Source organism: Pseudorca crassidens, chromosome 2 (assembly GCF_039906515.1).
Source record: "Pseudorca crassidens isolate mPseCra1 chromosome 2, mPseCra1.hap1, whole genome shotgun sequence".
In the NCBI taxonomy this organism is placed as follows: domain Eukaryota; kingdom Metazoa; phylum Chordata; class Mammalia; order Artiodactyla; family Delphinidae; genus Pseudorca; species Pseudorca crassidens.
This window is the reverse complement of record NC_090297.1, coordinates 42,553,427-42,568,797: the sequence shown is the minus strand read 5'-3', so window position 1 is coordinate 42,568,797 and position 15,371 is coordinate 42,553,427. Positions and strand designations below refer to the sequence as shown.

General features: G+C 34.8%; 1 protein-coding gene across 3 annotated transcripts in view; it reads left to right on the top strand.

The window, feature by feature from the left end:
* The window catches only part of EPS15 (epidermal growth factor receptor pathway substrate 15), a 164,956-nt gene that overhangs the window by 113,353 nt on the left and 36,232 nt on the right, over nt 1-15,371 (top strand). For all 3 annotated transcript variants that reach the window (XM_067726095.1, XM_067726094.1, XM_067726096.1), the window contains exons 16-21: nt 3,933-4,136; nt 6,151-6,267; nt 6,494-6,584; nt 8,881-8,916; nt 9,957-10,093; nt 14,420-14,489. In XM_067726095.1, the coding sequence (XP_067582196.1) occupies nt 3,933-4,136; nt 6,151-6,267; nt 6,494-6,584; nt 8,881-8,916; nt 9,957-10,093; nt 14,420-14,489 (655 nt within the window). The remainder of the gene's footprint in view (nt 1-3,932; nt 4,137-6,150; nt 6,268-6,493; nt 6,585-8,880; nt 8,917-9,956; nt 10,094-14,419; nt 14,490-15,371) is intronic.

The window sequence follows — 15,371 nt, the reverse complement described above, 5'->3', positions numbered from 1 at the left end:
TCAATTTTTTCTTATAAATATTCATTTGAATATTTCCATTTGTGGTGGAAGCTTGCTGATTTACTGGAAGTTGATTCTGTTCCCCGGAAATGTCACTTGGGTGGCCCTGCTGGGCTAAAATGCAAAGTCCAAGTACTGATTTTTGAACCCAGAGTTCTGTGTAAGATCCAAAAAAAAAATTAACCAGTTTTAAGGATCCAATTCAATGATTTTCAGTAAATTTAGAGTTGCTGAAACATCCCAATCCAGTTTTAGAACATTTCCATCACTCCCAAAAGATCCTTGTGCCCATTTATAGTCAGTCCCCACTCTTACCCCTAGGTAACTACTAATCTATGTTTTGCTTCTATAAATTTGCTTTTTCTGAACATTTCACATAGAGAAAATCAAGCACTGTGTGGTCTTTCTCATGTGGTTTCTTTCACTTAGCATAATGTTTTTGAGGCTCATCCATGTTGTAGCATGTAACGATATTATAGTCCATTGTATAAGGTATTTTGTTTACCCATTCATTAATGGGCATTTGGATCCTTTCCACTTGTTGACTATTACAAATAATGCTGCTTTAAATTTTGTATTTGCATACAATTGTTTGTGTGGACATATGTCTTCATTTCTCTTGGATATGAAAGTTGTTTATATTGTAAAGTTATGTTAAACTTTTTTTTTTAACTTTAAATTGCCAAACTTTTCCAAAGTGGCTGTACCATTTTATGTTCCCCCTAGCAGTGTATGAGGGTTCCAAGTTTCTCCACATTCTTACCAACGCTTATTGTCTTTTTGATTATAGTCATTCCTGTAGATGTAAAGTGGTACTTCATAGTTTTTAATTTGTAATTCTCTTATGACTAGAGTTGTTGATCATCTTTTCATGTGCTTATTAGCCATTTGTATATCCTTCTGGATGAAACATCTGTTTAAGTCCCTTGCCCATTTTTTAAAAATGGGTTCTTCTTCTTATTAAATTATAAGTGTTTTTAAAAATATATATGTATTCTGGAGATAAGTCCTTTATCAGATAGTTAATTGATTTGCAAATAGTTTCTCCCAGTCTCTGGCTTGTCTTTTCATTTTCTTTTCTTTGACTTTTTTGAAAGAGGATTTCTTTCAAAGGAAGGAGCATAAATGAGAAAAATAGAAAGGACTCTGGATATTATAAATTATCAGAGAGAAAATAAAACAGTGTTTTTGAGCATGGAAAATAGTTTCAGCAGGCTGTACTACCAAGTGTGCCAGAATATATTTGGTGTCTGTGAAAGGAATTAGATCCTTGTGTCTGATCTCCAAACCTTAAGAATAAACATACCAAACTGTTACACTTGACTCAGTGACTATATGTCTTTCCACAGAGGGCCTATAAAGAAGAAGTTGCTCTCGAAAGCTTAACTATAGCTTTTTTGGGAAAAGAAATAACTAAAGAAAAATTTTCTGACTTGCTGAATTTTTATTTTTACTTCTTACCTTGTATTTGCAAGAAAACAAAGAACCTTTGACCTTAACTCTATGTAACTTACTTATACAATATATACTATTTATCCAAGTATTTCTGGCACTCTAAATGTTTATTGTACTTTTCTTGCACAATTTGCAAAGAGCTTGTGTTAGTTGTGTGATTTTTTTTTTTTCCCGTATCCTCTAAGTTTACGTAGAGAGTAAGGCTTAGTGACAGGTGCATGGGAGAACCAGACACAGGAAAGCCTAGTTGTGTTCACGATTCTATTGATTGTCTCAGAAATAACTATAAGGAACAAACTGCCCTAAACAGAACTTTCTGATAGGCAAGTATTTCACCCTACTGTTTCATCTGTATGATGGGTATTATTTTAGTATTAATTTTTAAATTTTATACTGCAAGGTAGTAGTGGGCATTAAAATTGATTTAATGGTCATGATAAATTTTTTAAATGAAATAAGGGAGAACAGGAAATATCAGCATGCATTACATGCAGTAAGGGTAAGTATTACTTCGTGGAACTTGTTTTACCACTGTATGTGCGTGTGTGTGTGTATAATTATATATATGATGTATGCATCTATATATGTGTGTTTATGTATATAAATACACACAGAGAGACATATATAAACATATATATTTACTGGGTCAGGGAATCTATTTCTTTCTATGGATTAAAGTAAGTTTATAAGCCACTGCTCTGTAACACTAGGAATATACAAGGCCTATGCTGTGGATTAATAAATATGTAGTATTTTTGGATTGTTAGTTTAAATCCTAATTACAATGCAGTTTGGTAGATATGTACATATATGCTTACTGATGCCCACTGTTTAAATTTATAAGCATAATAGTTGCGTTTTTCAGTGAACATATATTAAGCACTTACAGTATGCATCATTGTCCTAGATGTTGGAGATACAAAGTTGGTAACAAAAATTGTGGTCTCTACCCTCAGGCTCAAGTCTTTATCTTTTTAAAAATAGAGTGAATTAGTGGAAAAGGAACAGGAATATTTAATTGCTATAATAGTGAGAAATGCAGTGTGCCAGGTATTTTTACACACATTGTCCATCTTTTACATAGGGCTTTACTTTTTTTTTTTTTTTGCGGTACGCGGGCCTCCCACTGTTGTGGCCTCTCCCGTTGCGGAGCACAGGCTCCGGACGTGCAGGCTCAGCAGCCATGGCTCACGGGCCCAGCCGCTCCGCGGCATGTGGAATCTTCCCAGACCAGGGTACGAACCCATGTCCCCTGCATCGGCAGGCGGACTCTCAACCACTGCGCCACCAGGAAAGCCCAGGCCTTTACATTTTACAGAGTTCTTTCAAATCTATCTTGCTCCACTTAACATTCATCTATGGAGATAGTTCTTACTACCTTTATGGATTAAGAAATGGAGGCTTGGAGAGGTTACTTTGACTAAGATCACCTAACTACAAGGTGATAGAGCTAGATTTACATCTGTCTCCCAGTCCAGATGTTCTTTTCCCAGGTTATGACCCTGAAAAGACCTTCGGTAAATTACAGATTCCAAATTGAGCAACTTAAAAACCTTATGGGGAATGTTAGGGGAATAAGATTAGGGAACAGAGCCTTGATTTACAAAATGTCAATAGGTAATTTTTATATTTGCTAAAAACAAAAAATACAACATGCTAATAAAGAGGACTCCAATATAATTAAAAAATATATATTTTGTGTGAAAATGGGTGCTATTCAGTAAAATTCCATTTATTATTCCTTTTCACTAGAAACAATTTTGATTCTGCTATCAGTTTCTTTGAGGTATATGTAAATTTGTTTTTATTGTAGACGTTGGTATAAATAAGCATTTTTTCCTTCCTCTGGTGCCCCACAGTTTTCTTTTTATATATATTACAATTTATTGCATACGATTTTTTGTCCCACTGTTGTCCCAGGTGTATAAAGTCACTTGGCTATTGAGATTAAAAAAAGTTCTTTATTTAACCTGTTTGGCATACCTTAGATTTAGAGACTACTTCCTAGGGCTCTAGCCCATTAATAAGTAATGCCACAGGATAGAACACTAGCTTATTTCACCTCTGTCTTCACTTCTCTTCTTCCCAATAGGAGTATGGATGGCTCCAAAGTCTTGTGTACTCTTCCTCAACTTCCTTTCTCTCTCCTAAAGCTTCATCACAAAATCTTCTCTTGCTCTGCCACTGTGCTATCTTTTTCCTAGTACCCTGACCTTTTTTCTAATTATATTCTAAAGGATTGCCAATTTGCAGATATTTGAATTAAAATTCTTAGAGCATCAGAAGATGTACAAAAAGCATATCCATATATATTGGAATTTCAAGAGGAGAACTTGCTGGGATGGATTACTAAGTCATGCTGCATTCCTTAATGGAAGCAAATTTTTCCTTGACCAAGTCTAAGTATATAGTTATTTTTACATTACATGTCTTTCTATTAATAAATTCTGTTTTGTATTTCTACTTTGTGTTGATAGATGCAAATGAAACTGATGGAAATGAAAGAGCTGGAAAACCATAATAATCAATTAAATTGGTGCAGTAGTGCACACAGCATTCTTGTGAATGGCGCTACAGATTATTGCAGTCTCAGCACCAGCAGCAGTGAAACAGCCAATCTTAATGAGCACACTGAAGGCCAGAGCAACCTAGAGTCTGAGTCCATACACCAGGAGTCTCCAGTGAGTTTAACAGTTCCTTAAATTTCGTAATCAACTTCAGAAAAAACAATTAATTTAGATCGAAGTTTTGTTGACATCATACCTAATGTAAATATGTGGCCTTGCCTCATCGGAGACAGTTGAGAGGCGGAGAATGGGTTCTAACAGTTTTAACTAGTGTAGAAATATAATTTTAACTGATCTATTGTTATAGAGCATGTTTTCAGAATAGTAGTTCTGTAGATAGTAACTTTTAAAAATAGTTTTTAAGTACTCTTGCCCAAAGCTGAAAGTAATTCTTTATTTCATAACATTGAGGACATTTATTTACTGGTTTTTTTGGAGAACACCAACTAATGCAAGAGTGCTGCTGTTATGTATGAGAGCTACAGAGACAAAAGACCTTTAACCCCGTCTTCAAGCTGCACACAGTCTAGTCATGTAACACTGTTAAAAGGCTGTGTTAAAGTAAGCATAGGATATTCAGGTAGGACAGCTTGGAGGAGGCTCAGAGAAGATGTCATAGGGAAGCTTTACAAGTGGCCATTGAAGTGAGAAGGGGTTAAGCAACAGAGAAGGTAGTACATTCCTAGCAGAGGAAACAGCATTAGCATAGGTATGAAATGGGAGAAAACATGCTGCACAGGATCATGAGAAGTTTTTGGAGGATATTTTGTGATGGTGGGGAATGTATTGGTAGGAGATGAGGCTCTCTCCTAGGGGGTTACCTGCATTACCTCTGTACTTTTTATCAAGATAGAGATGTCTGTGCCCCACTTCAAACTTGTTGAACTAGAGTTTCTGGGTTGAAGCCAGGTACATATATTTTAAAAACAAATTCCATGGGTGATTATAATGTGTACCTAGATAAAAATGACCACTTGTAGGTCAGAAAGGACCAGAGAGTAAGAAATTTGGATTCATCTTGAAGCATTGGGGAATTCATCTTACTACAGTGAGTAGCTATTGAAGAATTTTTAAGCAAGAAGCGACAGGATTGAGTTTACCTTTTAAAAAATGTGGATAGGGCATTCCCTGTTGGTCCAGTGGTTAGGACTTGGCGCTTTCACTGCCGTGGCCCAGGTTCAAGTCCAGGTCAGGGAACTAAGATCCTATAAGCCGTGAGGTGCAGCCAAAAAAAAAAAAAAAAAAGTGGATAATAGATTGAAGAGTAGGACTGGACACAGCCGTATGGTAAGAGACTGTTGGAATGGTCTGTTTGAGAATTGTTTTAACCTAGACTTAACCAGTAACAGGAGGGATGATGATGAGAAGAATACAAATTTGAGAGATATTAAGGATGTAAAATTAACAGACTTAATATTATTTCTGGGTATATTATATCCCGATATATTGGATATATTGGATATATTATACAATATTTTGGATATATTATATCCAAAATATATATATTGGATATATTATACAATATTTTTTTTAAGCACAGAATGGAGATTACGAGGTTATCCTTCAAAGACATAGGGTGGTTTGAAATGGAGATTGCCCTTTGCACTTCTTAGATCAGAAATTTAGATCCAGAAAACAACGGGAAGCCATTGAAGGACTTTTAACCAGAGAGTCATGATCAGATTCACATTTTATATCTATTGCTTTAGCTACCATAAGAAGGTAGATGGGAAGGACACATATTGGAGGCAGAAGGCAGTTGGAAGGTTATTATTACAGTAACACGGACCAGAAATGATGATACTGTAAATGAATGATAGTGACAGTGAGGATGGAGAAGAAAGGAAGGATTTAAGAAAGAGATAGGAGGTAGACTCAGCAAGACTTGGAATATAGCTGGGGGATGACCAAAGGGGAGTAGTTAAGAAAGACCTGAAGTTTTCTGGCCTTGAGTGGCTATGATGCTTGGTAATACCATTTTCTTAAGAAAGATTACGGGAGAAGTCATTCACTGAATATGTTCTGCTTGTCTTTTAAAATTTTTTAGTAATTTTTGACTATTCTTTGTCAGTTTCTCCTGCCAAGTAGAAAATACATTGTAAGTCTATGAAGAATTAATATTTTGTAGGCAAGAAGTAGTCCTGAAATACCGCCTTCTGGTGTGACTGATGAAAACGAAGTGGTGACTACAGTTGTTAAGGAAAAAGTTTGTCCTGAATTTAATAGTGACAGACATTCAAAAGAGGTAAAAATAATTTTATAATTAAATGTTTTTATCACTGTCTTCTCAAGATGGGCTGTACACTATTTTAGTCTAAGGAAAGAGAAAAATGTGTTAAGTGGACTTTATGACCACAAAAATATTTATGTTACCATCAGTTGATTTTTCAAACATGTTATTTTATTTTTAAATGTTACCTTTTAAAACATTGGTTTCTAAAACTTTTTTTTTAATTTAAAATTATTTTTAGGACGATCCATTTAATGTAGAATCAAGTTCACTGACAAATCCAGTTGCAGATTCAAACTTGGATTTTTTCCAGTCTGATCCTTTTGTTGGCAGTAAGTACTCTTATATTTATATTACAGATTTACCAAAAAGGGTTTTAATACATAAGCTGTATAGGAATTCGGGCTTCAGTTTTGAGAGCCTACTCGTTATAACAAAAGTAAAAGGGAGAGTGAGGTTTTATATAGTCAGATTTTAGTATTTGTCCCCTTCAGGCAACTAAGTCCTGGAACTAAGCCTTTGCTTATGTCTCAGGGACCCCTAATTAAGAGTATGTTTCTTCTTCAGAATAGGAGCCCAAAGAAAGAGAGGAGATTGGGCACTCTTAAGTCAACCGGCAATTAATTACCAAAAGTGCCAACATCATGCTTTTAAAAGAGTGGAAATTGTAGTAGTTAGTAGCCCGATCACTGCCCTTAAGGTGCCTACAGTCTTATTGAAGAAATATGAGTTTAATAAATTAAAATGTCTGATGTCATTGTAAACTACGTTAAATACCATTTGTTTCAAAGTTCTTTTTGCTTTTTACTTATTTCCAAACTTACCTTGTGAAACTGATAGGTCAGTTTTAAAGATGGGAAACTGAGGTACATAAATGGAATAATTTGTTTAGAGTCATGGCAGAAATAAGCCTAGAAATTAGAACTCTTTTTAAAAAAACTTCCTTATTGATAAAGTGATAAAAGATATGTAAATTGAGCATTTAAAGTATACAATTAAATTGTTTGAGTACATTCACAGAGTTGTATAATCCTCACTAAAATCTAATTTTGGAACATTTTTTATCACCCCATAGAGCAACTCCATACCCATTATAAGTCACTTCCCATTCCCCTATCCCCAGCTCTAGGCAACCACTAATCTACTTTCTGTCTCTGTAGATGCGCATATTTATGGAATTACACAATACATGTTTATGTCTGGCTTCTTTCATTTAGCCTAATATTTTCAAGGGTTACTCATGTTGTAGTATGGTTCAATATCTCATTTGTTTTTATCGATGAATATTATTACATTGGATGGATATACCACGTTTTACTTATTCATTGGTTGATGGACATTTGGGTCGTTTCCACTTTTTTGACTCTTTTGAATAATGCTATCTTGAACATTTATATACAAGTTTTTGTGTGGATATATGTTTACATTTCTCCGGGGTATATATCAGATCATAGTACTCTATTTAATCATTTGAGGAACTGCCAAACTGTTTTCCAAAGTGTCTGTACCATTATATATTCCCACCAGTATTGTATGTGGGTTGCAGTTTCTCCATATCTTTGTCAACACTTGTCACTGTCTATTCTTTTGATTATAGCCATTGTAGTGAGTGTGAAATGGTATCTTATTTGGATTTGATTTTTATTTCCTTAATGAGTAACATTGTTGAACATCTTTCTTTGTGGTTATTGACCATCCATATATCTTCTTTGGAGAAACATTTATTCAGATCATTTGCCCTTTTTTAAATTGGGTTGTTTGTCTTTTTATTGTTGATTTGTAAGAGTTCTTTACATATTCTGAATATAAATCCCTTATCAAGCATATGCTTTGCAACTATTTTCTTGTGTTCAGTGTTGTCTTAATTTTGATGAAGTCTAACTTACCTATTTAAAAAATTTTTTTCACTCGTGCTTTTGATTTCATATCTAAGGTCCAAAGCCATGAAGATTTACTTTTTCTGCTAAGAGCTTTATTAATTTTACCTGTTATATTTAGGTATTTGATCCATTTTGAGTTAATTTTGTATATGGTGTGAGATAGGGGTCCAACTATATTCTTTTGCATGTGGATATTCAGTGTCCCAGCACCATTTGTTGAAAAGACAATTCTTTAACCCCATTGAGTTGTCTTGGAACTCTTGTCAAAAATCAAATGACAATAAATGTGTAAGGATTTATTTCTAGACTCTTCAATTCTATAAGCACTTTTTTTTTTTTTTTTTTACCTCAGTGAAACTTAGTGTCTTTGTTTCTAAAGTGTTGATGGTAATACCTATCCAGTAATCCATTGAAAAGTAGAGATTTTGTTAGTAAAATTCTTGCTGTCATGCCTGTCTTTTCCCCTCCATCTGTAACCTGACCTTGTGGTCAAGAGGTAAGTATAGTTGACTCAATTCAGATTTGTCTCTTTTATGAGGTGTATTGATGTTCTGCCCTTACTTACTACTTTTAAAAAATATTTCCTAAAGGTGGATGGCATTCATTGTTTTATCTACTTTGAGGTAGAGTTAATGAAACAAACTTTGCTTTAAGAAACTTTGCTTTTGTTTTAAAGTTACCCTTTAAGTAATGGTGCCACAACAGTGAATATTGTGATTTTGATTTCTGCTTATTTATTTTATCACAGATGATCCTTTCAAGGATGATCCTTTTGGGAAAATGGGTTAGTATATTATTGAGGTCCTTCTTAGCTTTAATTTGATTCTACTTAATTATAAGCTTATGTATATTTAGGAATGAGATCTCACAGTTGGGTAGTTACAGGAAATGGACTTCCTTTTTATTCAGTTTTAAAATTGACCCAAGCCCTCACTAAGATGTTGTATGTGCCTGGCATTTTCAGAGAAAAAGTGGTAGATACTTGTGAATTTGCTTAATAAACTGTTAGCTGTACTTTATAAAAAAAGATATTAGTGCTTGTACTTTGATGCTTTTAATAGTATTTACACTGATTTCTCCGTATTTGCCAAGGATTAAATAAACAAAATGATCTACATTCCTACAGGGTTTAGAACTTTTGTTTTCCTAAGATTAAAGCCTATTTGAATGAATGGGGGAAGAGTAAAGATCTTAAAGAATTACTGAGTGTTAAGCTTTTTAAGATATTCTTTCTCTGGGATTTTTGCATTAGAATAAAGCAAATCTTGTGTACCATTTAGTTATGCTTCCCAAACCTGTTCCAAACTATTGGCTGTTACCCTTGAGCTCAGAGGGAGAAATACATTTAGAAGTTTTTGTTGTTTCTTTAGTTATGATAGCATAGAATAAGGGTCTCAAAATGGGATCACTTGATATTATATGCTAATTAAAAAATAAGTTTATTAGGTGAAAGACTCTGTCTTTTATCAAAACCACAAAGGAAACTGTGATTCTGTCCCCACCCCCAAAATTAAAATCACCAGTTTAGAGGAATTATTTAATCCTAGCGTATAGGCGACATTTGTGTAGTAAGTGTTGGAATTACTGATTTGCTTTGAATGAATGATGAACATGTAGGAAAGAATGTTAATTAAAGCTATTTAACTAGATGCAACTGCTTGTACTTTTTTCTGACCAAATAAGTAGTCAAAATATAAAGTACCTAACTTAGATTCTACAGGAGTTCAAAATGCCTTTTAATTAAGTCAGTTATCCTGCCTTTGGTGACAGGAAATTTAGAGTAATAATTTTGTAATCTCTCATATTTGTGTTGTATTTTCTTAGATCCATTTGGAGGTGATCCTTTCAAAGGTTCAGATCCATTTGCATCTGACTGTTTCTTCAAGCAATCTTCTACTGATCCTTTTGCCACTTCAAGTACTGACCCTTTCAGTGCAGCCAGCAATAGCAGTAATACGTTGGTAAGTAGGAGGGTTAAAAAATGTTGAATGGATAACAGATGTTCTGAAAGAGTTTCTCTTTTTCTTTTTTAAGAGCAGACGGTTTATTGAGCAGAAAACTAGTGAAATAACAAGACTATTAATCATTGCTAGATAGTAAATTCCTTGAGGGTAGGAACTATATCTTATAAAACATTTAGCACACATGCCTTGCCTGTACTGTGGTTAAGTGGTCAATAAATATATGTTAACTTCGGTTTAATGGTCAGAGAAGAAGTAGGGAAAGAGACGAATGTAGAAAAAAAATGATAAAAACAATTTACCTATAAAGTCATACACTATTTGAGTCATCTTTCAAATCCGAAGGATATAAATAATTCAGTACTCTAGACAAGAAAATTATTTGCCAAACTGGCATTAACTCCTGGGAATGAGAATCAGACACCTTCCTGGTAAATCCTATTCCTTCCACATCAGGCATATACGTTACAAGTGAAGAACTAATTGGCCAAGTATATTTTGTCTTTAAGAGAATGGGTATACAGTGGATCTTTTGGATTCTGTCTGCAAAGGAGTTTCTTGAAATACACAGTGATGAAAGAATCCTCTTGTAGATTACTTCTGATGGACCATATAAAAATTTCAGCCTCATCGAACCCATCTAGTTTTTGGTTCAGACTGGTATTTCACACCTTGATCACCCATTGGAATTGACTAGAATAACTCATGTCATCCAAATATCAAGTCCACCCTTCAAAGGACCAAATTTTATCCCATTGGGGATATTAAAAATAAATGATTAAAAATCCGTAAGCCAGTGTTCAGTAAAGCTTTTAAAAAATGTTTGGTATGCATTATTGAAATAATGAAATCAATTTAAAAGGAACAGCATTGATTTTTTTAAAAAAATAAAATCATTTCTGTTATTTTATAGACATATCTGGAGTGTTATTCTTGTAAAGAAGTATAAATTCCCACTAAATGTCAGACTCTCTTGATAACATATACATAGAACAACAATTACTATTTAATAACCATGAACTATGATCCCGGTACTTCTGTGTGCTTCACAGTCATAATTTCTAATCTTCACATCAATCTTGCAAAGTAGGTGTTGGTGTCCCTATTTTAATAATAAGGACACCGGGACTCAGAAAAATTAACTAAGTTCAGACAACTAAGTGCTTTATCATCTGGAGGCTTTGAAAACAAAACCTTTATGTTATGGATATTTAAACACATGCAAAATAGAGTAACATAATGAAATATTTTAACTTCCATGTATCTATCACCCAATTTCAATAATTATGAATGGTTTTGGAGGGCTTTTTAATTGCTTTTTTTCGTGTTTGTTTGGTTTGTTTTAAATTTTTTATTTGAAGGCTTATTTTTTGAGGCAGGATATTTCACATCTATAAGTAAACCAGACCTAGAAAGGAACAGTTGATTGACAGGCATGTGAAGCAAAAATTTTGTCTTTTAATACTCTTAGATTAAGAAAACTTCCTTAAAAGAGTAATTGATTCTTTTAAAGATAATAGACTTTGGTGTTCTTGAATTACTTCCTTACTGTATTCTAATACAGTATTCAGTACTATATTCAGCTACTTGGCCAGCAGCTGGTTTTTTCCACTGATGTAAAACTAAGCAAATGCCTCTGTAACTAAATATTTGTGGTTTCCACAGGCTACTGGATACTCTGTTTTCCTACAACACTTAGTTTGCAGTGTGGGCCCATTTGCCAAATTTTTCTCAAATTGGCTGCAACCTGAATTCTTTTCCTCTCACCTTATTTTAGCCTCTCATTATCCACTCTTATTGTTTAAAGAGCAAGAAAGCCAAAGCAGCTCTTCCTCATTTAAAAATAAACAAGTTTTGGGCTTCCCTGGTGGCGCAGTGGTTGAGAGTCCACCTGCCGATGCAGGGGACACGGGTTCGTGCCTGGTCCGGGAAGATCCCACATGCCGCAGAGCGGCTGGGCCCGTGAGCCATGGCCGCTGAGCCTGCGCGTCCAGAGCCTGTGCTCCACAATGGGAGAGGCCACAACAGTGAGAGGCCCGCATACCGCAAAAACAAACAAAAACAAATAAAAATAAACAAGTTTCTTTTGTTCCTCTTCCCTGGTGAAACTTTTCTACCATTCATTCTACTTACTTTTTCCCTTTTCTCCCCAGGTTTTGAAAGCAAAAATGCCCTTGCTGACAGCTCTTAATTTCTCCATTCAAAACTAAACTAAACACCAAATTGGCAATATAACAATAGTTACTTTTATCTAATCTCTTCTATGCTCCAGGCATGGTGCTAAATTCTTTTCATGTGTTACCTCATTTAAGCATCACAGTAATCTTATGAGGCTCATGTTTCATCCTCATTTTAAAGATAAAGATCAATAAATGAGAGGTTAAGTGTAAGTTAGTAAGTGATACAACTAAATTCAGACCGTGGTCTATCTGACCAAAATCTAAGGTCTTCACCACTGTAGTCTAAAATTTAAACTCATTTCTTCCTAGCTACAAACCCCTGTTTTTTGTCATCTTCCTTCTTTTCAAATGGGCCTCTATTAATGCCTCCAGACATGAATCTCTCCCCACAAATCTTTCCTATTCCTTCAAGGATGGTCTCTGTTCTCAGAAGGACATAATTTTAAAAACCAAACCAAAAAAACAAGTGCCATTTCCTACTATTCTAGCTAGTGTATGGTAGCTACTGTGTACGTGCTAAGTCATACTGTGAAATGAGGGAGTTGATGGCTGATGCAGAAGAGAGAATTTCAGTGATAAATTAGGTGAATTGTAGGAGGATTTTGGAACATTAATTCTATAAAATTATACCGTCTGTATTTTAGTTATGAAAATTACTTTTGTGTACTAAATTGCCTAATTATCAAACTGAACATAACATAAAGAGTTTTGTGGCCACTTATTCCCTCATGGGCTGCACAGTCCATCCTGTTCCCCTTGCTGTCCCAGCGGCCTTTTAGGTTGGTTGCACAGTGTATGATAAAGGAATAGAAATAAAACCTGACGCACAGGTAGGCATACTTTTTCTATTTCTCTCTGTGACGGTACATAAAATCTGCAAGCTATTGTTAAAAATCAGGGCTGTTAGTTTTTCCTTCTCTCAGTTTAGAGAAGAAGCAGTAATAGTTGGTGACTTTAGTTATCATGTCTGTGACTGTCTCTCACACTGGCATTTTAACTATTATATTAGGAACCATGGAGAGTTACTTGCTATACAGACCAACTTGATATTTTTCCCCCTTGAATGCTATTTATTCATTCAGCAGATAATCAGAGTATAAGGTAGTATGTTCATTTAATAAAAATGTAAGTTAAGATAAGCATCAGATAAAATAAGTACTATCATTTTCAGTTTTGAAAACATCACTAGTATTTACTTCTTTCTGCTAGTAGTTTTGTTTTAATGGGTCCTGTTTTATAAAACGAGAATATACTCGAAGTCCCAGTTAGCATTGCTTCTGTCTTTTCAAATACATGTTTCACTTGAGCTCTCCAATATCCTTTGACATTCAATTGTTAATACCCAATTTCTTGATGATTAGAAATAGATCCTGTAATACAGATGACATTGCTAGTCATGAGTCAGAGTAGGAGATAAATATTCCCAAACTCTTTTCATGCCCCTTTTATCTAACTGTATGCCAAGGCTTTTGGCTGGCCTCTTAAAAAGAGCCTGATGCCAGAAAGTTAGTTCGGTTATCTTCTTAAATATATATTTTGTTTGACTATGATTTAAAAACAAAGTAAAGTAGGAAGACAGTTCAATACTTAGAATCACTGGCTTCTGGTGAAGTCCTCACTCTTTGTAGCCTCTCACCCTTGCCATTTGATCCAGATTTTTACATGGCTTATTATTGAAAGCTGCTGAATTTTTTTAGCAGAAAGCACTCTTCCTCGCTCAAGTTCTCTCTCTCTGCCTCCCCCTCTCTTTCTCTCTCACACATTAACATTAGAGGAAGGTGAGTAAAGGGCCTATGAGAAGTCTCTGTATTATTAGGGATGGGATTGTGATTGGAGTGGGACACATGAAGACTTTTGAGATGTTAGCAGTTTCCTGGGAGGTGATTGCATAGGTGTTCACTTGATACTTATTTATTAAACTGTACATAATGTTCCATATATTTTTCTGAATGTATGTTATGTTTCACAGTAAAAGATTAGAAAATGATATGTATCATTTCAGTTTAATAAGTTTGCAAATCAGTAGGGGTAAACATTTGCTCCTAATTGATTTAGAGTTTGTAAAGAATATTTTCTTTGGTGTGGCAGTGTGGTTTCAGCTCTAAAATGTTGCCTCTCTGAGTCATGACTTGTGTAATTTGTTTAGGTGGAAACATTAGAGCACAATGATCCTTTTGCTCCTGGTGGGACGGCTGTGGTTGCAGCCAGCGATTTGGGTAAGGAGATGATTTATCAGTGTCTTTCAACAGTAAACACCACCCTCTCTTTAAGCATCTTTCTTTTCGTGTCCAAATATATTCATCCTGTTTACTTATTTATGGCGTTAAAATGATCGCATAGCTATATCCTGTTGCATTCTACCAATAATAAGAATGGTGTTTTTGTATCACTTTCTACTTATCATTTTTTATCTCATTTATTGTTCTTATTAAACCGCTTAATATGTACTCTAGCCAATGTCAGTAAAACCAATAAAAACCCTTTTTGCTTTATAAAAGGCAGCGTTGCTTGGCAGTTTCAAACTCAGCATTCATTCTTATGGATCTTGACCTAAATTTAAAAATTAGTGGCTTCCCATAGGTACTGCTATTAGCTTTACTATAGTGCATAGGTCCTGTTAATAAGACAGAGAAGAACTAAATGTTATTCTGGTACGCAGTTTTCATGCTTTATTTATGGAATCTAATTTTCCATTTATCCTTCTTTTTTCTTTTTTTTTTACTTGTATATTTATTTATTAACATCTTTATTGGAGTGTAATTGCTTTACAATAGTGTGTTAGTTTCTGCTGTATAACAAAGTGAAGCAGCTATACATATACATATATCCCCATATCTTCTCCCTCGTGGATCTCCCTCCCGCCCACCCTATCCCACCTCTCTAGGTGGCCACAAAGCGCCGAGCTGATCTCCCTGTGCTATGTGACTGCTTTCCACTAGCTATCTGTTTTACATTTGGTAGTGTATATATGTCAGTTCTACTTCTCTCACTTTGTCCCAGCTTACTCTTCCCCCTCCCCGTATCCTGAAGTCCATTCTCTATGTCTGTATGTTTACTCCTGTCCTCCCCCTAGGTTTTTCAGGACCTTTTTTTTTTTC